We start from the raw sequence: 25,891 nt of genomic DNA, 5'->3' as shown, positions 1-25,891 counted from the left end.
ATGTTTATCTGCCAAATTATCCTGTTTCTACCCTCACCAGCACGTGGCACTGGCAGCAATCCAGAAATTACAACCCTGGGGGTGCTGCTTCTGAGGTTTCTACCAACCTCTCCAAATTCTATTTTCAGGACCTCTTTGCTTTTACTTCCTATGTCATTGTCACAAATTTACCAAGATATCTGGCTCTTTTCCCTGCCTCTCTAAAATACTGCGGACACAATTAGAGGCATCCCTGACCCTGGCACCCAGGACGCAACAAACCATTCGAGTGTCCCGTTCACATCAATAGATTCTCCTGTCTGTTCCCCTGATGATTCAGTCCCCGATCACGACCACTCCCCTCTTCTGCCTCTAACAACGGTGAGAGATGCTGATCCGGAAGGGGGAAGATCTGTGTCAGTTATTTTCCTGACAATCCCTGTCACCACACTGATACCTGCTTTTATTCCCTACAATATTATCATCAGTATTAAATTCCCAGTTCCTCTGGTAGATCCTAACTCATGTCCTGGTGTGTTAGTGCATTTGCCTGGGATTGGAACACAGTGGTTCATTTGACAGTCCCGTGTATTGGTTGTATTGTGACCCTGTGCTGATGTGTTCAGGGGTCTGACATCTCCAGCTGATCATTTGACAGTGATGCCTCCCAGTCGGTGGGGTTGATGTGGAATAAACTGCAGCTCCCCTTCAGCCCAGTATTACAGAAAATCTTTGCCTCAAATTGGAACTAAATTAACAAGGAGAAATTAATCTTTGTAAGTTTTACCTCGATTAATAGCATCAAGCGTTTCTCTCAGCACTGTTTTCAACAAGTAGAGGTGATCGAATTTTTCGACCGGTAGCGTCTCGTCTGTCACTGCCAATTCCTGGACATCGTCATTAATCCTGTAAATATTATACTGCCGGTTATAAATTGATATTCTGAACTATTTTACAAATCCATTCAGGGTTTCAGTAAAGAGCCTGTACTACCTTCTGTTCCGACAATCTTCCTCCTGAAATAAATAAAACACAAATCCGATTAGACTTGGACTTACTGTCCACATCCTGAATTTCATCCAAATCATTACAAGGTGTTGAAAATTCCCACTCCCGCAATCACTCACACACACGGACAATACAGAACCACGGGGTAACATACAACGAAAGTTTCTGAATGTCAGACCGTTACTGAGAGGATGAAACTTATAGGGAAGACAGGACAGGCTGTGCATTATCATCTGGATATGACGTCAGGCTGATAGGATGGAGGAATTTAAGATCAGTGATGTATGTGATGGTGTGCGGGTGGAGGAAGTACCTCTATTTATGGGGAGACTTGTGAGGGGATGTAATTCCAGATGGATTTTAACAAATTCCACAGGAAATTTAGTGAAGAGGATGTGGAACTCAGTGCCACAGGAGTGGATGAAATGGAACAGCAGAGACTGACTGTAATGGGGAGGCTGGATAAACACGTGAGGGACCAGAGATTTCGGGCACTGTTGCTGGTTGTGGTGAATAGGTGGCAGGAGGATTGTGAAGCAGGGAAATTGATAGAAGATGGACCTAATGGCCTGTTTATGATAGAGAATGGGATATAATCCCATGTGAAATATATCCAAAAATTAAAGAGACAGTGAAAGTTTCCGTAATCTGATGGAAAGCGGATATGGAGGATAAGTCTAATGTGTGGGTCACATTCTTTTTTCTCACTGACTGACAGAGAGACCCTCATACCCACCGCACCAGACACACTCACAGCCTGTGACTGGAACTGGGTGTTAATGGGAGTTTAAGAGGATATTTAAGGCGGTAATTAAGGAAACAGTCAGCAGCTCTGTGTTATGATTGGAGTAAATAATTTCAGAGAGATTTGCATTCTGTCCTGGGATGTATAGAAGTTGTGGAAGTCCAGTTTTGGGACAATAGACAATAGGTGCAGGAGTATGCCATTCGGCCCTCCTAGCCAGCACTGCCATTCACTGTGATCATGGCTGATCATACACAATCAGTACCCTGTACCTGCCCTCTCACCATATCCCTTGACCCCGCTATCTATAAGAGTTCGATATAACTCTTTCTTGAAAGCATCCAGAGGCTTGGTCTCCACTGCCTTCTGGGGCAGAGCATTCCACATATCCACCACTCTCTGGGTGAAAAGGTTTTTCTGCATCACTGTTCTAAATGGCCTACCCCTTATTCTTAAAAGATGTCATCTAGTTCTGGACTCACCCATCAGTAGGAACATGCTTCCTGCCTCCAGCGTGTCCAATTCCTTAATAATCTTATTATTATGGGACAACAACAACCCTGAATAGATGCATCAATTGTCTGGTGAGAAACAGTTTACTGCCATTTGTAAATGCTGTGTGTAGGAGCAATGCATCTGTTTTCTATCTGCATTGTATTCTGTGTTACGTGTTTATTATGTTAACTCGTCACGTGAGTGGGGACGTGGTAAAAGCGAAGGGAAAAGGTTACGTATCTGTACTTTGTTCTGGGCAGTTTTGAGCTGGAGACGGGCGGATGTCATTCTGTTCTTGACCGCTGTGTTGCAGCTTACTTTACAATGAATTACCCTGAAGTTTCATCGCTTCAAGATTGTATTTTGCTAATGAAGGACTGAAAGCGTATCATGGACATTTTGAAATGTCATCATTGGATTGATTGATCATGCAAATATAACAGCTTGTGTGAGGTCACCAGCAGCGACAATTGATTTGTTAGAATTGGCCGCTGTGCTGTGTTTATTTCAAATATACCACTGTTCATTTAGTGCCTTTTGACAGGAACAAATTGAAATATAATCCCTCACCTTGAGAAATATCACACTGTCTTTTTGATCCATCTGTTCCTTTAACTTAGTGATTTCCTCCTGAATAAACCTTATATTCTCTTGAAAAGCTAGAAGATTTTTCTCCATTGGGTTGAGAATCCTCTTCTCTTCTTCCCTGAGATCCCTGAGTAAGCTCTGCTCTTTCTCAGTGATAATCTGGCGCAGTTCAGCAAACTGGGATGTGATGTGGGTCTGAAGACTGTGTGACTGTTCCTGTCGAAGGAAAGGTGAAGATTAATACACTGCACTGCTGTGTTATGTTTCCTTTTGTCATTAAGTTCGGTCTATTAGAGTCCATGCTACTTCTGAGCGCATTCCTGTCAACACCATTCCCTCACGTTTTCCTGAAACCTATTCTCACTTATTGACCCATAAACTCCCATCTAATTCACGCACACCCTCCCGACCTTTACAGGGTTAACGGTAATTAGCCATTCATCTGGCAAGTCCTTGGGATGTGTCAGAGTCTCTCGTGGTCACAGGGAGAACATGCAAACTCCACACTGACAGCGGCAGAGGTCAGGATCGAACCCAGGTCACTGGAGCTGTGATACTCGGCTATTCTGCATTAAATGGAGCAAAGCTCGACAGTAATATCAGAAATTCCGCTCAGGAAGCCTCACCCGAACTCCGGAAATCTTCTCTTTCTGTTGCTGCTCCTTTTCCTGGAAGTCTGATTTCTTTTTTGTGAGAGAGTCTAAGGAAGATTTTAGCTGATCCTGGAAGTCAGACAGCGAAGGAAATAGAAACAAAGATGCATCAAAAGAAACAGGTGATCAAACCCGATTATCACACAAAATGCCGGAGGAACTCAGTGAGTCAGGCAGCATCTATTCAGGGGAAATAAACAGTCGGTGTTTCGGGATGAGACCCTTTATTAGGACTGGGAAGGAATTGGACAGAAGCCAGAATAAAAAGGTTGGGGATGAGAACCAGCTGACAGGTGAGACAACGTGAGAAGGAATGTGGGGGAGGGTGATGAAGTGAGAAGCTGAGAGGGGACAGGTGGAAGAGGTAAAGGGCTGGAGAAGAAGGAATCTAATTCGAGAGGGCAATCGACCATGGATGAAACGGGAGGAACTGGGCTGTTTGCGGCCCTGAATGGTGACGAGGGAGGAGGTTAGGTGTCAGGTGTAGCACTTGTCCCGCTTGCAGGTGTCGGCGCCAGGAGGGAGATCAGTGGGGAGGAGCGAGTGGATCAGGGCGATACAGTACGTGGAGCGCGATCCGTATAGAGAGCGGAGAGTTCGGGGTGCGGAGGTGGGGTGTGGGACGGAGAGATGCTAGAATCCCGTTGGAGATGGCGAAAGTTGCAGAGAATCATGTGTTGGTTACGGAGGCTCGTGTGATGCTATGTAGTACAAAGGAAATGTGTTAAGTGTTTAATTAACGTTAGTTTTTACCTTATAGTTTTTAACAGCTTCTTTAATCGGCCTGAGGCGGTGCTGTCTGTGTTCCTCCGCCACTGCACAGATCACACAGATCAGTGTCTTGTCCGTTTCACAAAACAGCTTCAGTTCTTCCTCATGTTCCTCGCAGTGACGTTTACTTTCCTTCCCTTTCGGATTCAGGTGTAGATTTCGAAATTTTTCAGCCAGATTTGCTAAGGCCCGACTGGCCCTGAGCGTGCGGTCAGCAAACTCCTCTCTACATTCCGGGCAGGAGTTTCTCTCCTCCCTTTCCCAACACCGTGTGATACAAGAGCGACAGAAGTTGTGTCCGCACTCCAGTATAACCGGATCGGTGAAGAAATCCAGGCAGACGGGACAAATTGCCTCCTCGCTCAAACTCTCGACCTGTCCTTTCGAAGCCATTTTAACTCCCAGCACTTCCTGATTCAGAATGCTTTCACTTTCGGGGAGCTGCTGATCCGCTGCAGTACCGCGATTGTCCACTACGCGCGCTGCAGACTCGGGGAATCAAACAACACACACACAATGCTGGTGGAACACAGCAGGCCAGACAGCATCTGTAAGGAGAAGCACTGTTAACGTTTCGGGCCGAGCCCATTCGTCAGGTCAGTTGGTGTGTTATACTGCGTCCGGTGCTCCCGTTGTGGCCTTTTATATATTGGTGAGACCCGACGCAGACTGAGAGACCGTTTCGCTGAACACCTACGCTCTGTACGCCAGAGAAAGCAGGATCTCCCAGTGGCCACACATTTTAATTCCACGTCCCATTCCCATTCTGATATGTCTATCCAAGGACCTTCTCCTGCGCCATGTGTTCCCACCACCCCCCCCCCCCCCCCCCGGGGTGGTTCACTACTACAATAACTGTGAGGCTTCCTCAGCCAACCCGGCCACTCCCTGTCCAGTGTAGAGGATGTGTCAGTATTCCTGTACGACTGGGCTTCGCAAGCTTTTTTTTTATGCCAAGGACCAATACCAGTAACCGTGGACCCAAGGTTGGGAACCGCTGCTCTCCGGACATCCGGATTTGATGGCAGGCCAACGAGTTTCGAGCGTCTTTCCCCGAGTTCCCCGGCAGCACTCGCTGTCCGTTTTCCTGCGCGTCCTGGGAACAGCCCGAGGATCAGTGAAACTTCTGTCACGCAGCTGCTGTGGCACAGGCCCTTGCATCTTTCTCCACAGATCTTCGCCAGCCCACAGTCCGCAAAGAGGTGAGTGACCGTCTCGTCGCCACAGCAGTAATCTCGGGGCAGCGCGCTGTGGGAGTGATCTCCGGGCATGCAGCAAGGATCAGACTGGGAGGGCCCCTCTCGTCTCCACTGCTGTAATCTCGGGGCAGCGCGCTGTGGGAGTGATCTCCGGGCATGCAGCAAGGATCAGACTGGGAGGGCCCCTCTCGTCTCCACTGCTGTAATCTCGGGGCAGCGCGCTGTGGGAGTGATCTCCGGGCATGCAGCAAGGATCAGACTGGGAGGGGCCCTCTCGCCTCCACTGCAGTAATCCCGGGACAGCGCGCTGTGGGAGTGATCTCCGGGCATGCAGCAAGGATCAGACTGGGCGGGCCCCTCTCGTCTCCACTGCAGTAATCTCGGGGCAGTGCGCTGTGGGAGTGATCTCCGGGCATGCAGCAACTATCAGACTGGGAGGGACCCTCTCGCCGCCAGACAGGTGAGGTCTTGCTGCCTGTTGGTGAGATCTGGTGATGAGGCATTCTGCCAGATGGTCTGGACTCTCTGCTCAGGGAACCACTCCACTGTGTCCATCCAGTCCTTCTCCTGCAGTGACTGCAGGACATTCCGTGCTGACCACTGTCTGGTGTTCCTGTGGTCAAAGCTGCTGGTCTGAAAGAACTGTCACCAATTTCATTAACACAAGGTTCACATGGAGAAGCTTCCTGACTGAGACAGACAGAGTCTCACAGGGTATTTACAGGGTAGGGGCAGGAATGATGTTTCCCCTGGCTGGGCAGTGGAACCAGGGGTCACTGACTCAAAATCCGAGATCACCTCAGCAGGACTGAGATGAGGAGAAATTTCCCCAACAAGGTGCGTGAATATCTGGAATTTTCTCCACAAGATTTCTAAATTAAACGGACATATTTAGGGGCTCGGCGATGTTGGGAACGTTGCAGGAAGGTGGCGCTGAGGTCAAAGATCAGCCATGTTCTGAGTGAGGAGCAGAACAGCGCAACGGGCCGAATGGCAACGCCTGCTCCTGTTCCTTATTTGCGCCTTGTTCTCCCTTGGCCTTCAGTCTGTCTGATTGCACAGGGGAGCGCTGAGAGCACCGGAGATCCATCAGCAGCCGCTGCGGTTATTTCATGCTCTTGTTATTTATCTCTGTTTCTCCATATTTGCATTTGCACAGTTTGTTACCTTCAGCACTCTGGCTGATCTTTCACTGCCTGCTTCTGTTATGGTTACTATTCTATACTTTTTCTATGTATGTCCGCAGGAAAATGCTTCTCGGGGTTGTATGTGGTGACTTATCTGTACTCTGATAATAAAAATTGGTAATGCTTGGAATAAATATAAAAAATTGGGTAATACTATCATATTGATAGTATTATTTCAACCCGCCATTGACAGAGATAATGGGGACCTCCTGGTAACAAGTTGCTTGATTTGTTCAATTAGAAGTAAAAAATTAACTTTAAATAAACTCTTATGTTTCTTGGTAATTTTTATACCCAAATAAGTAAAATGATCTGTGACAGCTTTAAATGGTAAGTGTTTATAAATTGGAACTTGCACATTTAATGGAAATAATTCACTGTTATTAAAATTCAGTTTGTAGCCCGAAAAGCTACTAAACTGAGCAAGCAAGGATGAAATAGCTGGAATAGATCTCTCAGGGTCAGATATGTATAGTAACAAATCATCAGCATATAATGATAACTTATAAGTCCCTTACCCACGGGTAATACCAAAAATATTAGGTGATTCACGAATGGCAACGGCTAAAGGTTCCAAGCAATGTCAAATAATAGAGGACTTAAAGGGCAGCCTTGCCTCGTACCACGATAGAACAGAAAAAAAGGAGATCTTTGATCATTGGTAAGAACCGAAGCCAAAGGTTTATAATACATTAATTTAATCCATGATATAAATTTCAAGCTGAAATTAAAATTCTGAAACGTATTAAATAAATATAGCCATTCAACTCTATTGAACAATTTTTCAGCATCTAAGGAAATGACATTCTGGTATTTCAGATGAAGTATAAATTACATTAATTAATTTTCTAATGTTAAAAGATGAATAACAGTTTTAAATACATCGTTCAGAGATAATTTGAGGTAATACATTTTCTAATCTAGTGGCCAAAATGTTGGTAAAAATCTTAGAATCCGTATTCAGCAAGGATATTGGCCGATAGGATGCACATTCAGTGGGGTCTTTATCTTTTTTAAGAATTGGAGAAATTGAGGCATCATAAAAAGTATGTGGTTATTTACCTACAGTTAACGCATTTTTAAAAATTTTACAAAGCCAAGGGGCGAGAATAGAAGAAAAGGGTTTAAAAAAATCAGCAGTATAACCGTCCGGACCAGGGGCTTAACCTGAATTCTTTGAAAAAGGGAGAGGGTTCTCCTTTCCAGACCCTGCCCGGGGACTTGTGCCACTCCTCAGGGTTATATATGGAACCTCTCAGACAGGGACAGGGAGTGGGTTCCCCTTTCCAGACTCTGCCCGGGGACTTGTGCCACTCCTCAGGGTTATATATGGGACCTCTCGGGCAGGGACAGGGAGTGGGTTCCCCTTTCCAGATCCTGCCCGGGGACTTGTGCCACTCCTCAGGGTTATATATGGAACCTCTCGGACAGGGACAGGGAGTGGGTTCCCCTTTCCAGACCCTGCCCGGGGACTTGTGCCACTCCTCAGGGTTATATATGGAACCTCTCGGGCAGGGACAGGGAGTGGGTTCCCCTTTCCAGACCCTGCCCGGGGACTTGTGCCACTCCTCAAGGTTATATATGGAACCTCTCGGACAGGGACAGGGAGTGGGTTCCCCTTTCCAGACCCTGCCCGAGAACTTGCCTGCACTCCTCAGGGTTATATATGGAACCTCTCGGACAGGGACAGTGAGTGGGTTCCCCTTTCCAGACCATGCCCGGGGCCTTGTGGCACTCCTCAGGGTTATATATGGAACCTCTCGGACAGGGACAGGGAGTGGGTTCCCCTTGCCAGACCCTGCCCGGGGACTTGTGCCACTCCTCAGGGTTATATATGGAACCTCTCGGGCAGGGACAGGGAGTGGGTTCCCCTTTCCAGACCCTGCCCGGGGACTTGTGCCACTCCTCAGGGCTATATATGGAACCTCTCGGACAGGGACAGGGAGTGGGTTCCCCTTTCCAGACCCTGCCCGGGGACTTGCCTGCACTCCTCAGGGTTATATATGGAACCTCTCGGGCCGGGACAGGGAGTGGGTTCCCCTTTCCAGACTCTGCCCGGGGACTTGTGCCACTCCTCAGGGTTATATATGGAACGTCTCGGACAGGGAGCGGAAGTGGGTTCCCCTTTCCAGACCCTGACCGGGGACTTGCCTGCACTCCTCAGGGTTATATACGGAACCTCTCGGGACGGGACAGGGAGTGGGTTCCCCTTTGCAGCCTCTGCCCGGGGACTTGTGGCACTCCTCTCGGTTATATATGGGACCTCTCGGGCAGGGACAGGGAGTGGGTTCCCCTTTCCAGATCCTGCCCGGGGACTTGTGCCACTCCTCAGGGTTATATATGGAACCTCTCGGACAGGGACAGGGAGTGGGTTCCCCTTTCCAGACCCTGCCCGGGGACTTGTGCCACTCCTCAGGGTTATATATGGAACCTCTCGGGCAGGGACAGGGAGTGGGTTCCCCTTTCCAGACCCTGCCCGGGGACTTGTGCCACTCCTCAGGGTTATATATGGAACCTCTCGGACAGGGACAGGGAGTGGGTTCCCCTTTCCAGACCCTGCCCGAGAACTTGCCTGCACTCCTCAGGGTTATATATGGAACCTCTCGGACAGGGACAGTGAGTGGGTTCCCCTTTCCAGACCATGCCCGGGGCCTTGTGGCACTCCTCAGGGTTATATATGGAACCTCTCGGACAGGGACAGGGAGTGGGTTCCCCTTGCCAGACCCTGCCCGGGGACTTGTGCCACTCCTCAGGGTTATATATCGAACCTCTCGGACAGGGACAGGGAGTGGGTTCCCCTTTCCAGACCCTGCCCGGGAACTTGTGCCACTCCTCAGGGTTATATATGGGACCTCTCGGACAGGGACAGGGAGTGGGTTCCCCTTTCCAGACTCTGCCCGGGGACTTGTGGCACTCCTCACGGTTATATATGGGACCTCTCGGAGAGGGATAGGGAGTGGGTTCCCCTTTCCAGACTCTGCCCGGGGACTTGTGGCACTCCTCACGGTTATAAATGGGACCTCTCGGACAGGGATAGGGAGTGGGTTCCCCTTTCCAGACCCTGCCCGTGGACTTGTGCCACTCCTCAGGGTTATATATGGAGCCTCTCGGGCAGGGGCAGGGAGTGGGTTCCCCTTTCCAGACCCTGCCCGGGGACTTGTGCCACTCCTCAGGGTTATATATGGAACCTCTCGGACAGGGACAGGGAGTGGGTTCCCCTTTCCAGACCCTGCCCGGGGACTTGCCTGCACTCCTCAGGGTTATATATGGAGCCTCTCGGGCAGGGACAGGGAGTGGGTTCCCCTTTCCAGACCCTGCCCCGGGACTTGTGCCACTCCTCAGGGTTATTTATGGAACTTCTCGGGGAGGGACAGAGTGTGGGTTCCCCTTTCCAGACCCTGCCCAGGGACTTGTGCCACTCCTCAGGGTTATATATGGAACCTCTCGGACAGGGACTGGGAGTGGGTTCCCCTTTGCAGACCCTGCCTGAGGACTTGTGCCACTCCTCAGGGTTATATATGGAACCTCTTGGGCAGGGACAGGGAGTGGGTTTCCCTTTCCAGACCCTGCCCGAGGACTTGCCTGCACTCCTCATGGTTATATATGGAACCTCTCGGACAGGGACAGGGAGTGGGGTCCCCTTTCCAGACCATGCCCGGGGACTTGTGCCACTCCTCAGGGTTATATATGGAACCTCTCGGACAGGGACAGGGAGTGGGTTCCCCTTTGCAGACCCTGCCCGGGGACTTGCCTGCACTCCTCAGGGTTATATATGGAACCTCTCGGATAGGGACAGTGAGTGGGTTCCCCTTTCCAGACCCTGCCCGGTGACTTGTGCCACTCCTCAGGGTTATATATGGAACTTCTCGGACAGGGACAGGGAGTGGGTTCCCCTTTCCTAGGCAGACGTCCGAAGGTGACCGGGAGCCACCAGAGGGGCTGATGTAATACAAGCCATGGCACGGTGGGTCACTGAGGTAAGGGAACCCATTTGAATGTCAGCCCGACTGCACGCGGATTTTGGTGAATTTACCCGATAACTACAGAAAAAACGAGAATCCCTTGCTTACTTTATAGCTCGTTTTAAGGATACGTGAGAGCCCAATGCCGGCAAACCCCTGGACAGATCAGTATGTCCAGCTCGCAGTGCAGACTTTTCTAAACTGTCTCAGAACCAAGCCTGCCCACTCCTTTAAGTTAACTAATCTCAATTCTCTGTGTCAGACCTGGCCCCAGGTTACACAAATTCTGATGAATAGGGAGTGCAATTGACTCTTTAAAGGGACTGGGGAAAAGCGAGAGTGTGTACAGAGAACCGGTAGTGAGGAGATGGAGTTCGGGTCCTGACGAAGAACCCAGAACGGGTGACAGGATCGTGCGGACGGTGCAGATGAAGAGGGACACTTGGCAAAGGACAGAAACGGGGTTTGTAGAAAGAGGGGACATTGGGCCAGAGATTGTCGCACTGCAATCACAGACAAGAATAATAAGGGGCAGGAAGAGAGCCAGGATCACAGTAATACTCGACAGAGTACCACATTTACTCTCCACAATCTCATTGGTCCCGGATAGTGCAGGCCAGAGGGGACGGATCACAGTGATACTCGGCAGAGTACCACATTTACTGTCCACTATCCCTTTGGTCCCGGATAGGGCAGGCCAGAGGGGACGGATTACAGTGATACTAGACAGAGTACCACAGTTACTCTCCACATTCCCTTTGGTCCCGGATAGGGCAGGCCAGAGGGGACGGATCACAGTGATACTCGACAGAGTACCACATTTACTCTCCACAATCCCTTTGGTCCAGGATAGGGCAGGCCAGAGGGGACGGATCACAGTGATACTCGACAGAGTACCACATTTACTCTCCACAATCCCTTTGGTCCCGGATAGGGCAGGCCAGAGGGGACGGATCACAGTGATACTCGACAGAGTCCCACATTTACACAATACCTTTGGTCCCGGATAGGGCAGGCCAGAGGGGACGGATCACAGTGATACTCGACAGAGTACCACATTTACACAATACCTTTGGTCCCGGATAGGGCAGGCAAGAGGGGACGGATCACAGTGATACTCGACAGAGTACCACAGTTACTCTCCACATTCCCTTTGGTCACGGATAGGGCAGGCCAGAGGGGACGGATCACAGTGATACCCGACAGAGTACCACATTGGCTCTCTACAATCCCTTTGGTCTCGGATAGGGCAGGCCAGAGGGGACGGATCACAGTGATACTCGACAGAGTACCACATTAGCTCTCCGCAATCACTTTGGTCCCGGATAGGGCAGGCAAGAGGGGACGGATCACAGTGATACTCGACAGAGTACCACATTTGCTCTCAACAATCCCTTTGGTCTCGGATAGGGCAGGCCAGAGGGGACGGATCACAGTGATACTCGACAGAGTACCACATTTGCTCTCCACAATCCCTTTGGTCCCGGATAGATCAGGCCAGAGGGGACGGTGATACAGGCGGCTGTGATCAGGCTCACCACGCAGGAAGTCTCTTTTCTCACTGCTGCAATCAGGTAGAAGGTACAAGAGCCTCAGGACTCGTCCCACCATGGTCAGGAACAGCGACTATCCCTCAACCATCAAGCTGTGGAACAACACAGGATAACTGCACTCACTTGCTGTCCATAGAGATGCTCCCACAACAAATCATCGTACTGGGACTGTCTCAAAATTAGTGAAATAAGAGGTGGTTTGACTGAGACAGATCGCATTCTTGTCTCAGAATTAGAGAAATACAATCTCACAGGATATTTACAGCGGAAGGTCTGGAATGAAGTTTCCCATAAGGTGTGGAACCAGCGCTCACAGACTCAAAATCCGAGGACAATTCAGCAGGACTGAGATGAGCAGAAATTTCCTCACCCAGAGTGCAGTGAATCATTGCAATTATCTCCACAAGGTTTCTAAATTGAATAGACATATCCTGGGGCACAGCGGTGATGGGAAGTTGCAGGAAAGTTGTGCTGAGGTCAAAAGTCAAGCATGTTCTGAGTGAAGGGCAGAAGAGGCGCAAGGGGCCTGTCAGATTGAACAGGGAGCGCTGAGTGCACCGGACATCTATCGACAGTCGCTGCGGTTATTTCATGTTCTCGTTATTTATTTGCAGTGGCGAATAATTACAAGATTATTTGCAATTGTCTTCTGCACTCTGGTTGATCTTTCAGTGATCCAGATATAGTTACCATTCTGTCGCTTTGCTCTGTATGTTTGTAGGAGTTGTATGTGGCGTCTTATATGTACTCTGTTCGTTTTTGGAATAGTCACTTGAGGAATCTGAGGTGGAGGAGTATTTGGGGCTTATTTAAAATTATACATAGATATTATCCAACCAATGTTTATTTGACAAGGGTTAATTCTGATATTGAAACTAACTGTTCTTTTTGTGGTTTATATCCAGAGGATTTATTTTATCTGTTTTGGGATTGTGAATATGTTAAAACATTTTGGGTTGATGTTTGTCAATTTATAGATCAATATATTAACGTGGATTTAACTTCTTGTTTTGAAATTGTCTTATTTGGTTTTACTAATAATACCAAATCTCATAGGGATCATTTCTTTATCGTAAATATTTTGTTAATTTACAGCAAATTTTATATCCATAAATGCAATCACAGTAATAAGAAACCTTCATTTATATTTTTACATCAGACTTCAAACTATACGTTTATACTCTGAAAACTTCCCATAATCAGAAAGCTGAAAAGACTGTACAAATCTGTCAAGGTTTTGGGTTATCTTTGTAAATGTTCCTGTTTTGTGACTCCCCTTAGATACAGTTCCTTCTGTCCAACAATATTTACAGTGGATTTCCTTGTTCATTTGTATATTTAAAGTTAATAGTTATATATCTGTTGCTGCTTTTGTGTGATTCCCTGGCTTTGTCAGCGTATGTTTGTGTTCAATAAAAATAAAAAAAATAAAAAAAATAATAAGTTTTACTTTGAACTTTGAGCGGGAACTTGCTTTGATTCTGAGAACAAAGTGTGACTGACATCTTCGGCTCCCGGCAGCAGTCCGCCCTCGGATACACTCACAGCCAATCAGAGAACACTACTGGGAGAAATTTACCTCCATTGGCTGAGGGGAATCAGTGGGCGGGTCGCAGAGCGGACTGAAGTTTGAAATCGGGAACGAGTGGACCCGGTGAGAGACCCGAGATTGGGAGCAGCTCCCCGGGTAAAGGCTGCAACAGCGGCCGGAGTTTTGAATCCTTCCGATGGCGGAGGTGAAGAGACGGGCGGAGATTCCGTGAGATGTTTCAGCCACACAGAGGGTGCCCGGTCTTTCCCCGCCGTGGATCGGGGCCTATTGTCCGGAATTTCCTCCCAGTCCTGTCTCCTGCTGCTGGGATACGGGAGCTGGCCCGCAGCGGCTGCCGATGGAACTCCGGTGCTGTGAGCGCTCCCCTGTGCAAAAGGACAGGCTGAAGGTCAAGGGAGAACCAGGCGCAAAGGTAAACTTGGACTTTAGAAAAAGGAAACAGGTGCAGGCCATTCGGCCCTTTGTGTCTGTTCTGCCTTTCACTCAGAACATGCCTGATCTTTGACCTCAGCGCAACTTTCCCGCAACGTTCCCAGCATCGCAGAGCCCCAAAATTTGTCTTTCGAATTTAGAAACCTTGTGGAGAAAATTCCAAAGATTCGCTGCTCTCTGGGTGAGGAAATTTCTCCTCATCTCAGTCGTGCTGAGGTGAACTCGGATTCTGTGACCCCGGTTCCTCACCACAGCCAAAGAAAACATCATTCCTGCCTCTACCCTGTCAATACCCTTTGACACTGTGACTGTTTCAGTAAGACGGCCTTTTATTTCTCTTATTTTGAGACAGGCCCGGTCAGTATAATCTCTCCGAGGACACTACCTCACCTCCTAAATCAATCTGGGAAATCTCTTCATTCCCTTCATCCCACAGGCTGACTCCGGGAGGGAGACCAGACCTGTGCACAGTGTTCCATGTACGCTCTCACCAGGTCCCCATATACCTTCAGAGGAGATCTTTATTCTTCTATTCAAACCTTCCTTCCCATTCAATGCTCTTCATTTAATATCGAACTCAAACAGTGAACAGACACAACACAGCCTCCACCATGAATTTAAAGGACAGGTGTTGCAACAGTTTGAGCTTCATACCGGTGCCACGGAGCAAGCAGGGTGTCACAAAGGGAGCAATGTGGGAGTGTTGTATGTCTGAGCCCAGCTGTGTGTGTTTCTGTGTCAGAATCAGGTTTAATATCACCCGCACATGTGGTGAAATTTGTTCCTTTGTGTCTGCATTACATTACAATATTTAGTAATAAAAACTACAGATTACAATTAGTATGTGTAATTATATTTAAAATGTAGTGCAAAAAGAGAAGGAAAATACTGAGGGGGTGTTCATGGGTTCATTGTCTATGCAGATATCTGATGGTGGGGAAGAAGCTGTTCCTGAACCAGTGAGTGTGTCTCCAGGGTCCTGTGCATCCTCCTTGATGGTAGCAATGAGAAGAGGTCATGTCCTGGGTGATGGAGATCCTTAATGAGTGATGCCACCTTTTTGTGGCATCATCTTTTGAATGTGTCCTGGAAGCTGTGGAGTCCAGTGCCCATGAAGGAGTTGGCTGAGTTTACAACTTTCTGCAGCATTTTCCGATCCTGTGCAGTGGCCTCTCCACACCAGGCAGTGATGCAACCAGTTAGAATGCTCTCCACAGAACATCTGTAGAGATTTGCAAGTGTCTTTAGTGACAGACCGATACCCCTCAATCTCCGAATGAAATATAGCCGATGTTGTGCCTTCATTGTAACTGCATCAATATGTTGGGCCCAGGATAGTTCCTCAGAGATGTTGACAGGCAGGGAATGGAAACTGCTCACCCTTTTCAGTTCTGATCCCACGATGAGGACTGGTGTGTGTTCCCTCGACTTCCCCTTCCTGAATCCGCAATCAATCCTTTGTCTTCATGATGTTGAGTGCAAGGTTGTTGCTGCGACACCACTCAACTTGCTGATCTATCTCACTCCTGTACTCCTCCTCGTCACCATCTGAAATTCCACCAACAATAGTTGTGTCATCAGCAAGTTTATAGATGAGCCTAGACACACAGACGTGGGTGTAGAGAGAGTAGAGCAGTGGGCTGAGCACGCATCGTTGAGGTGTGCTGGTGTTGATTGTCAGCAAGGAGGAGATGTTATTTCTGATCCACACAGACTGTGGTCTCCTGGTGAGGATCCAGTTGCAGAAGGAGGTACAGAGGCCCAGGTTTTGGAGCTTGTTGATTACAATTGAGGGTCTGATTGTATTGAACTCTGAGCTGTCATCAGCAGCCTGACTTGTGTATTGTTATTGTCCAGGTGATCTAAGGCTGAGTGGAGAGCCAGTGAGATTGCATCGGCTGTAGATATATTGTGGCGATCGGCAAATTGCAACGGGTCCAGGTCCATGCACAGACAGGAGTTGATTCTATTCATGACCAACCCCTCAAAGCACTTCATCACCATAGATGTGAGCGCCACTAGGACTGGCTCATGGACCTCCTGTTTCCTCCCTCTCGAGTTAATAATTAGCTCTTTTCTCTTGCTGACATTGAATGAGAATTTGTTTAAGACCACAAGTTACAGGGGCTTAATTCGGCCATTTGGCTCATGGAGTTCGCACCGAAATTTCATCATGGCTGATTCATTATCCCTCTCAGCCCCAATCTCCTGCCTTCTCCCCTTATCCCTTCATGCCCTGATCATCCAAGGATCTATCAACCTCTGCCTTAAATATTAATAATGACGGCCTCCACCACTGGCTGTGGCATGGAATTCCACAGATTCACTCATCCCTGGCTTAAGAAATTCTTCCTCATCGCCATTCCAAAAGGACAGTCCCACATCCTTTGCCTTGGCCTTCCAACATGCGATAATTTTCAAGTAGTTCACTCTCGTTCTTCTGAATCCCAGTGTATCCCGGCCCAGAGCCATCAGAAGCCCTTCAAATGACAAGCTCTCAAATCCTAGAATCATTTTCGTGAACTTCATTTGAACTTTCTTCAGTTTCAACACATCCTCTCTAAGATAAAGGACTCAAAATGCTCCCATTCCTCCAAGTGGGGCCTCGCTAGTGAGTTACAAAACCTCAGAATTATATCCTTGCTTTTATATTCTAGTTCTCCTGAAATTAAATGCTGACATCACATTTCCCTTCCCCACGATAGACACAGACTGCAAGTTGGCTTTGGGGAATCCTGCATAATTAATTCAAATCCCTTTAATCCTCAAATGGTTGTGTCTTCATTTGGGGAAAATTCCAACGCGTTCATGTCTTCTACCAAAGTCATGACCATACATTTCCTAACATTGTATTTCATCTGTCACTTCTTCGCCCATTCTCTTAATCTGTCTAAGTACTTCTGTGGCCTCTCTATTTGCTCAAAACTATCTGTCCCTCCACCTATTTTCGTATTGGCTGCAAACTTTGCTCAAAACAGTCAATTCATCAAAATTATTGACATAACACAAATCCCTGTGGATCATCACTAGTCACCGGCAACCAAGCAGTAAAGTTTCCCTTTATTCCCACTGTTTGTCTCTTGCCAATCAGCCACTGCTTTATCGATGCCAGCATATTCCCTGTAATACCATGGGCTAAGTAGCAGCTTCTGTGGCTCCTTGTCAAAGGTTTCCTGAAAATCCAGATACACAGTATCAACCGATTCTCCTTTGTCAATGCTGATTGTTATTTCTTCAAAGAATTCCAACAGATTTGCCAGATCTAAGATTGTCCCGTGAGACGAAACGAGCAGCTCACTTGTGCAGCGGACCAGCAGTCCTCGAAGTTCTTGTAGTCTTGTAATATAAAACACATTAAGCAGAGAGAGAAAAACAAAACACCTTTAGTTTGCCCCAAGAGGACGCAGCGTCCAAAAGCTTTGCAAACTTAATGATGGCTCCAAGGCCTGGACTTGCAGAGTTCAGAGGAATGAAACATATCAATCATTGAAAGCACAGAAAACACAGTGGAGAGCTGGAGAGGGAGATGTGAGAGTTGTTTGTGTGTGCATGTGTGTGTGGTGCATGCGGTTGTGTCTCCTTTTGTGTCTGTGCGTGTGTTTCTGTCTCTATGTGTCGTCTCTGCGTGCTAGTATGCGTTTGAGTGTCTGTGTGTGTATTTGTGTCAGTGTGCGAGTTTGTTTCTATTATTGTGTGTCAGTGTGCATGTGCTGTATATGTGTTTGTGCGTGCACGTGTGTGTATCTCCAGGTATGTGTGTCTGTGCTTCCAGTGAGTCTCAGGGCCTGTGTGCACATTTATGTCAATGTGAGCCTCACTGCGCGAGCATGTGTGGTTTGGTGTGTGAGTGTGTTTTTGTGAGAGAGTGTATGAGTGTGTGTCTGTGAATGTGTGTGTGTGTGTGTGTGTGTGTGAGTGTGTGTGTGTGTGTGTGTGTGTGTGTGTGTGTGTGTGTGTGTGTGTGTGAGTGCGTGTCTCACTCTTCCTCTGGATGGATGTCTGTGAGTTTTTGAGCCTTTGCTCACATTTGAAATTAAACTTATTCTGACAGTACAGATACGTAACCACATACAGACATGATATTCATTTTCTTGCTGGCATCCACAGTAGAACAGAGAAATACAATAGAATCGATAAAAAAAACTCCACACGAAGACTGACAAACTGATCATTTTGAGACGATGAGTTGCGGAGGACTAGAAAATGTGTCCACACATGTGGGACCTGCTTCCCCAGGGCAGCACCGAGAAGAGAGCGTGGTCTGAGTGGGTGGGGATGGTTATCATTGATGCTGCTTTCCTGTGGCCGCGCTCCTTGTAGATGTGCTGAATTTCTCTTTGCTGGGCTGGGAGTGTCCAACACTTTCTGTAGATCTTTCCGTTCTTGGCAACTGGTTTCTGTCGTGGGCTGTGATGCAACCAGTCAGGATATTGTCTATCATGCATTTACTGAAGTTTGACAAAGTTTTGGACAACAAGCTGAATTTGTGCAACTTCTCAAGCAGTGGAAGTGCTGTGCCTTCTTTGTGACAGCACTTATGTGTCAGCTCTCTGAACTGGTAGCACCAAGGCATTTAAAGTCACCGGCCCTGTGGAAGAACATTTGAAATATAAAGTCTGAAGAGCTGTGTGTTGTTAAAGTTTTGTGGCCTTGTGGATTGTTCCCAGATATAAACACAAGCTGGTTTCCCTGTAACTCAGAGGGTGGGGAGTGGAGAGAGGGGGAGGGGGCAGAGAGGGTTAAGAGTTGTGTGCTGTTAAAGCTTTGTGACATTGTCCATGGCCTGTATTTATCCAATTCAGTTGCAAGCCTGCAAAACTAAGATTATTGTGCCGGCCACATCCCCTCAGTAGAGTGATAATACAGCTGTACAGATGAGATAAGTGTAGACGGGTGGGAATGAACGTTTTGAACTGACTCCTCTGTTCTGACAAGGTCACACACACTTGTCCGCTGCTGGATTCAAACACGAGCTGATTTCCCTATAACTCAGAGGGTGGAGAGTGGGGGGAGAGTGGGGGGAGTGTGGGGGAGAGATGTAGAGAGAAGGTGAGGGTGGCAGAGAGAGAAGGGGATGGAGGGGGAAGGAAGGGTTAACAGTTGTGTGCTGTTAAAGCTTTGTGACTTGACAGCCTGTATTTATCCAGTTCAGTTGCAAGCCTGCAGAACTAAGATCACTGTGCTGACCACCACCCCTCAGTAGGGCGATAATACAGCTGTACAGATGAGATAAGTGCAGACGGTTGGGAAAGAACATTCTGAACTAACACCTCTGTTCTGCTAAGGACACACACACTTGTCTGCTGCTGGATCCAAACACAAGCTGATTTCCCTCTCACCCAGTTCCACAAATGTGGAATCTCAATGATCTTGTGGTAAAATAAATGGTTTTCCACAATGACTGTGTGTTTCCTTTTTTATTGCCGCATCGGATCCGGAGTAACAATTATTGTCTTTTCCTTTCCGGTTGTGTACGGAAAATGGCATCAAAGGCAGGTGCGCTGAGAAACAGACTTGCAGCAGCGTCACAGACACATGGCAAAGCCGCGGTCACAACAACATCAACACAAGTTATTCAAACATTTTACAGGAAGGAGCTCAAATAGAACAAAAATATTTAGAGCACAGTGGTCAGAGTGTTCACAGTACAACATCGCACTCATAGTGTTCAAAACTAAAGTGTCCAGTTCCAGATAAAATGGAAAACCAGCTTCCTGTCCGTAAAAATGAATGCAACTGATTGTCACAGACAGGAGAAAATCTGCAGATGCTGGAAATCCAAGCAACACGCACAGAATGCTGGAGGAACTCAGCAGACCAGGCAGTATCGATGGAAAAGAATGCAATCGACGTTTCGGGCCGAGGCCATTCACAAAACTTGACTTTAGACCATCCAATAGATTTAACACTTCTGATATCAGTCTCACCGGCCTATAATTGCCTGGCTGAGAACAGAAGGTGGTGAATGTGTTGAATTCGTTGCCACAAGTGGATGTGCTGACAGGTGAGGGAGTGTAAATATGGCGGAGGCTGATAGGTTCTCGATCACTTAGGGCGTGAATTGTTCCGGTAGGAGGCAGAAGAATGGATTCGGGAGGGAATTTGTCAGCCATGATGAAATGGCGGGGCATACTCGATGGAACGAATGGCCTGATTCTGTTCCTATGTCTTGTGGTTTAAACACTTATTTACCTCCCCCCACTTTCCGGTTTCTGCCGAGATCGCTCCCTTCATTTCTCCTTTTCCACTGTTGTCCCTCCTGGCACTGATCCCTGAAAGTGAGAGAAATACTACACCTGCCCATTCATCTCCTCCCTTACTCCATTCATCGCCCAAAGAGGTTCTTCCAGGTGAGACAACGCTTCCTCTATTGCATCCGCTGCTCCTGATGCAGCCTTCTGTATATTGGTGAGACCCGGTGTAAACTGGGGGGATCGTTTTGTCCAGCACTTCCTTTTCAGCTGCCAAAAGTGGAACCTCCCTGTGCCCAAACAATTTTATTCCTATCCTCATTCCCGTTCCAACATGTCGGTCCATGGCTTCCTCTTATGTCATGATGAAGCCCCCCCCCCCCCCCTCCGGCTGGAAAAACAACACCTTATATTTTCTTTATATAACCTCCAACCAGATGGCATGAGTAGCGATTTCTCCTTCCAGTCAACTTTATCCTTCCCCCTCCCTTCATCTTCTTTCCCCCAATCTGGCTCTTACCTCTTCTTCTCACCTGCATATCACTCCTCCTTCCCTTTCTCCCACGGTCTATCCTCTCCTCTCCAATCAGATCCCTTTCTTTCCAGCCCTTTACCGTTCCTACACAACAGACATCACGATTCACCTTACATCTATCCTCCTCCTTCTGCCCCGCCTTTTTATTCTGGCCTTTCCCCTTCCATTCCAGTCCTGAAGAAGTGTCTCAACTCGAAACGTCAGCTGCTGATTTATTTCATAGACGGCTGCCTAACCCGCTGAGTTCCTCCAGCAATTTCTGTGTGTAACTTTCCCTCCTGGTGGTATCTGCCGGAATGGCAGGTCCCTGATGGACAACACTTCTACCTGGTGAGTCCAGCAACAAAGACAGGTCTGCTGTAGACAACACTTAAACGTGGTGGTGTCCTGCCGCAATGACAGTTACGCTGTGAACAACACTCCCACCTGGTGGTGTCCCGCCGCAATGACAGTTCCGCTGTGAACAACGCTCCCACCTGCTGGTGTCCAGCCGCAATGATCTCTCCACGATGGATAACACCCAACAGTTGACAGACGACAGTCAACGTTTCGTAAAATGTCACTTCATCGGACCGGAAAGGACGGGGATAGATGCTAGAATGGTAAATTGAAGAAAGTGGCAGAAGTACAAACTGGCATTTGGTAGATGAGGGACAAGGTTGGTGGGAGGTGATGGAACTGAACTCAAGAGGCTGGGAGATGAGAGCTGGAAAAGTTAAAGAGCGGCAGAAGAACGAATCTAATGGAGGAGTAGAGTGGAACACTGACGAAAGGAAGGATGTGTGGAACCAGAGAAAGGTGATGGGTAGACGAGAAGAGACGGGGTGACAGGGTAACTAGTAGCACACACAAAATTGCTGAAGGAACTCAGCAGGCTGTGCAGCGTCTTTGGAAGGGAGCATAGTCGACGTTTCTGGCCGGGATCCTTCAGCAGGACTGAGGAATAAAATGAGGAGTCAGGCTTAGAGGTTGTGGGGATGAGAGGAAGAAACACAAGGTGATAAGTGCAACCGGAAGGAGTGTGTAGGGGTGAAGTAAAGAAAGCAATGGAAGAAGGAAAAAGAGGATGGAATACGAGAGGGAGACGATACCCATCTGTCCTCTATTAGATTCCCCTTTTCCAGTCCTGCACCTCTTTCACCAATCAACTTCCCGATAAATATTTAACTGCGATCTTTATTCCAGGCTAGCTGAACCTCATGGGAATAATCCTGGCTGCATAATGGTGTATACCTCTATGAAGACTCCCATCATCGTCCGATGTTCCAGGGAATAAAGTCATAACTTATTCAACCTTTCCCGGCAACTCAGGTCTGCACGTCCCAGGAATCATATTATAAATTTTCTCTGTACTCTTACAATTTTATTCATGCATTTCCTGTAGGCAGGTAACAGAAACTACCCATAATCCTCCAAATGAAGCGACAACAACCTCTTATACAACTGTAACCCCCTGGGTCGCCTCAGGCTCACTCTCGTTTAGGGGGAGCAGCCTTCGGTCCCGCCAAACTGGGTAATCACCTGGATGCTGTGTGATGTCCCATCCTCGCCCAAAAACAGACAGTACACGATATGCGATTAAATGAGTACAGTTTATAAAGGTTATAACTAAGTGATTAATAGCGATACAGTACATATGAAGGGAAAAAAAATAAAGAAAAGGCGCCAAACTTATCAAAGTCCAAACAACTTCGTTGGAGCTCAATTACCGAAGTCTTCTGGCCACCATTCGATCCCCTCCGAACTCCTCGACTCGCAGCTTAGGACCATCCGAAGTGGTCAACTCCTCTCCTCGGAGTACCTCCTGGCCTTGGACCCCAACTTGGGGTCCGTTCCTCGCCCAGCTTACAGCATCGCGTCCTCTCTCTCTCAACCCCTCGCGCCGATCTGCCCAAAAGCCCGCCAACAATAGCTTACAGACTCAGAAGAGAGAACAACATTAATCCCAATTGGTTAACAAATGAATATAATTCTCATTATCAGTAAATTTTAACCCAAACAAGCTTCCAGCACTCTCTCGTAACAAAGAAGCATTCCTACTTCTAACAAAACGAAGAAGTCATTTTGATTACATACACAGTAACCAAGAAAAAGAAGAAATCCCCTTTACACAACTTAATCATAGCCCCCATCTCCTGTACTCAGCACCTTGATTTATGGTCCAAAGTACCAAAAGCTTTCTACACCACCCAATCTACTTGTGAAACCACTTTCAGGTAATTATGAATCTGTGTTCCCAGATCCCTCTGTTCTACCGACTGCTCACCGTGTCTTCACGCACACCGAACCGCTGATACCTTCACTTACAGATTAGATTATCCAAGTGAGAATAATTTCAATCTCTTCACAAAATGGCGCCTGAACCATAAAAATGCAAGAACAGAGGTTAAAGTTCAAATTGTATGTACAAAGGAAACGACCTTGAGATCCGTCAGAGCTACAAAGTAGCAGACATGCACATTGGATTATCCCAGAGCAATAAGCCTTTTAAATAGACCACAAAGCGGCTGCCTCCACCTGAGAAAGTAACTGAACGTTCAAAGTGCATTATTATTACAGTATCTAAAAATGCAACAACTGAGAGTCGTCACACCTCCAAATCCCGAGAACTCGGAAATACGTGCGCACCCCCAAGCCCATGATCATGCTCCAAAACCACCGATTCCCCAAAATCCGTGTGCACACCTAACTCCGGCAACATTCCCAATTCCACACCCACACCCAGATACGTGAGCACTCCGAAATCCACATGCAAACCCATACTGGACAATAGACAATAGGTGCAGGAGTAGACCATTCGGCCATTCGAGCCTGCACCGCCATTTTGAGATCATGGCTGATCATCTACTATCAATACCCGGTTCCTGCCTTGTACCCATATCCCTTGATTCCCCTATCCATAAGATGCCTATCTAGCTCCTTCTTGAAAGCATCCAGAGAATTGGCCTCCACTGCCTACCGAGGCAGTGCATTTCAAACCCCCACAACTCTCTGAGAGAAGAAGATTTTCCTTAACTCTGTCCTAAATGACCTACCCCTTATTCTCAAACCATGCCCTCTGGTACTGGACTCACCCAGAATCTGGAACATATTTCCTGCCTCTATCTTGTCCAATCCCTTAATAATCTTATATGTTGCAATCAGATCCCCTCTCAATCTCCTTAATTCCAGCGTGTACAAGTCCAGTCTCTCTAACTTCTCTGCGTAAGACAGTCCTGACATCCCAGGAATTAACTCCCCCCTAGATCTGCGCACAGCCCCAAGTCCGTGTGCACCCCCGAGTCAGCATATGCCAGGGAATCCCCGTGCACCCCAATGTTTGCTGAAAGAACTGCAATTTCTACGCACATCCCCAAATCCCCGTGCACCCTCATATTCCACAAACCACTCCAAAATCAGCGCACGTCCTCAAATCTCTGTGTAACCCCAAAACCGTGCTCATTACCGAAACTGTCGACGCCCCTACGTCCACATTAGATATTCCCAGAGCAAGATTAATTTCAAGTAGATCAAAAACAGTTGATACCAACACAAAACCAAGAACAGAGTTCAAACATCAATATGCATTTATTATTAAAGTTTAAATGAAACAGCCTTGAGAGTCGACACACCGACGCCGCCGAATCAGTGTGCACCGGCAAAACAACCGACATTCCAAATTCCATGTGCATTCACACTGTAGCTGTAACTCAAACTACCTGCGTCTCAATGTCACCAAGACCAAGGAGATGGTGGTGGACTTTAGGAGACCTAGGACTCACATGGAGCCAGTGATCATTAATGGAGAGTGTGTGGAGCAGGTTAAGACCTACAAGTATCTGGGAGTACAGTTGGACGAGAAGCTAGACTGGACTGCCAACACAGATGCCTTGTGCAGGAAGGCACAGAGTCGACTGTACTTCCTTAGAAGGTTGGCGTCATTCAATGTCTGCAGTGAGATGCTGAAGATGTTCTATAGGTCAGTTGTTGAGAGCGCCCTCTTCTTTGTGGTGGCGTGTTGGGGAGGAAGCATTAAGAAGAAGGACGCCTCACGTCTTAATAAGCTGATAAGGAAGGCGGGCTCTGTCGTGGGCAAAGTACTGGAGAGTTTAACATCGGTAGCTGAGCGAAGGGCGCTGAGTAGGCTACGGTCAATTATGGAAAACCCTGAACATCCTCTACATAGCACCATCCAGAGACAGAGAAGCAGTTTCAGCGACAGGTTACTGTCGATGCAATGCTCCTCAGACAGGATGAAGAGGTCAATACTCCCCAATGCCATTAGGCTTTACAATTCAACTGCCAGGACTTAAGAACTTTTTAAAGCTATTATTAATGCTTTTTGAGCTAGTGATTTAGATGCATATCATATTATTACTGAGTTAAGTATTGTATTGTATGTAATGAGTTTTTGCTACAACAAGTGTACGGGACATTGGAAAAAAATGCTGAATTTCCCCATGGGGATGAATAAAGTATCTATCTATCTATCTATCTATCTATCTGACAAACCCCTAAATCTGTTCACATCCATGTGCACCACCAAATCCGTGTGCACCCCAAATCCGTGTGCACCCCAAATCCGTGTGCAACCCAAATCCGTGTGCACTGCATCCCAAATCCGTGTGCACCCCAAATCCGTGTGCAACCCAAATCCGTGGGCACCCCAAATCCGTGTGCACCCCAGTATCACCGAAAAAAAAACCGATATAGACACATATCCCAAATCGGTATGCACCCGCACATATGTGCGCACCCCGAATCTGTGCATAAGCCCACACAGGTGACTCTCCCAGAGCAGGAATCAGTATAAAAATCGCTGTCCCCTCCTTGAAAAATATAAATCTATGAGTGCACCTTCAACTGAACTTTGCTCTTGCTATTTCCTTAAGGTGGAGGCAGCAATTTTGTGAATTATTTGAAATGATTTTTTTCTGGGATAACGAAATGTGTATGTAGGGGTGTCAGCGCGATTGCGGGTGCACACAGATTTGTGGATGTATGCAGATTTACTGTTGTGCCATCGAATATGGGGATGATCACAAATATGGGTTTGCACACT

The 25,891-nt window shown here is 47.5% G+C and overlaps 1 protein-coding gene across 1 annotated transcript in view; it reads right to left on the bottom strand.

Moving 5' to 3' along the window:
* Positions 1-746: 746 nt before the first annotated feature.
* The window catches only part of LOC140723671 (uncharacterized), a 39,451-nt gene continuing 14,306 nt past the window's right edge, over positions 747-25,891 (bottom strand). The window contains exons 2-7 of the mRNA XM_073038237.1: positions 21,277-21,444; positions 17,382-17,460; positions 3,442-3,537; positions 2,798-3,031; positions 973-995; positions 747-885 (exon numbers count right to left, since the gene is read on the bottom strand). Coding sequence (XP_072894338.1) covers positions 747-885; positions 973-995; positions 2,798-3,031; positions 3,442-3,537; positions 17,382-17,460; positions 21,277-21,444 — 739 coding nt within the window. The remainder of the gene's footprint in view (positions 886-972; positions 996-2,797; positions 3,032-3,441; positions 3,538-17,381; positions 17,461-21,276; positions 21,445-25,891) is intronic.

The sequence above is a fragment of the Hemitrygon akajei genome, unplaced genomic scaffold, assembly GCF_048418815.1.
Source record: "Hemitrygon akajei unplaced genomic scaffold, sHemAka1.3 Scf000124, whole genome shotgun sequence".
NCBI classification, from domain to species: Eukaryota; Metazoa; Chordata; class Chondrichthyes; order Myliobatiformes; family Dasyatidae; genus Hemitrygon; species Hemitrygon akajei.
This window is presented reverse-complemented; position numbering and strand designations above follow the sequence as displayed.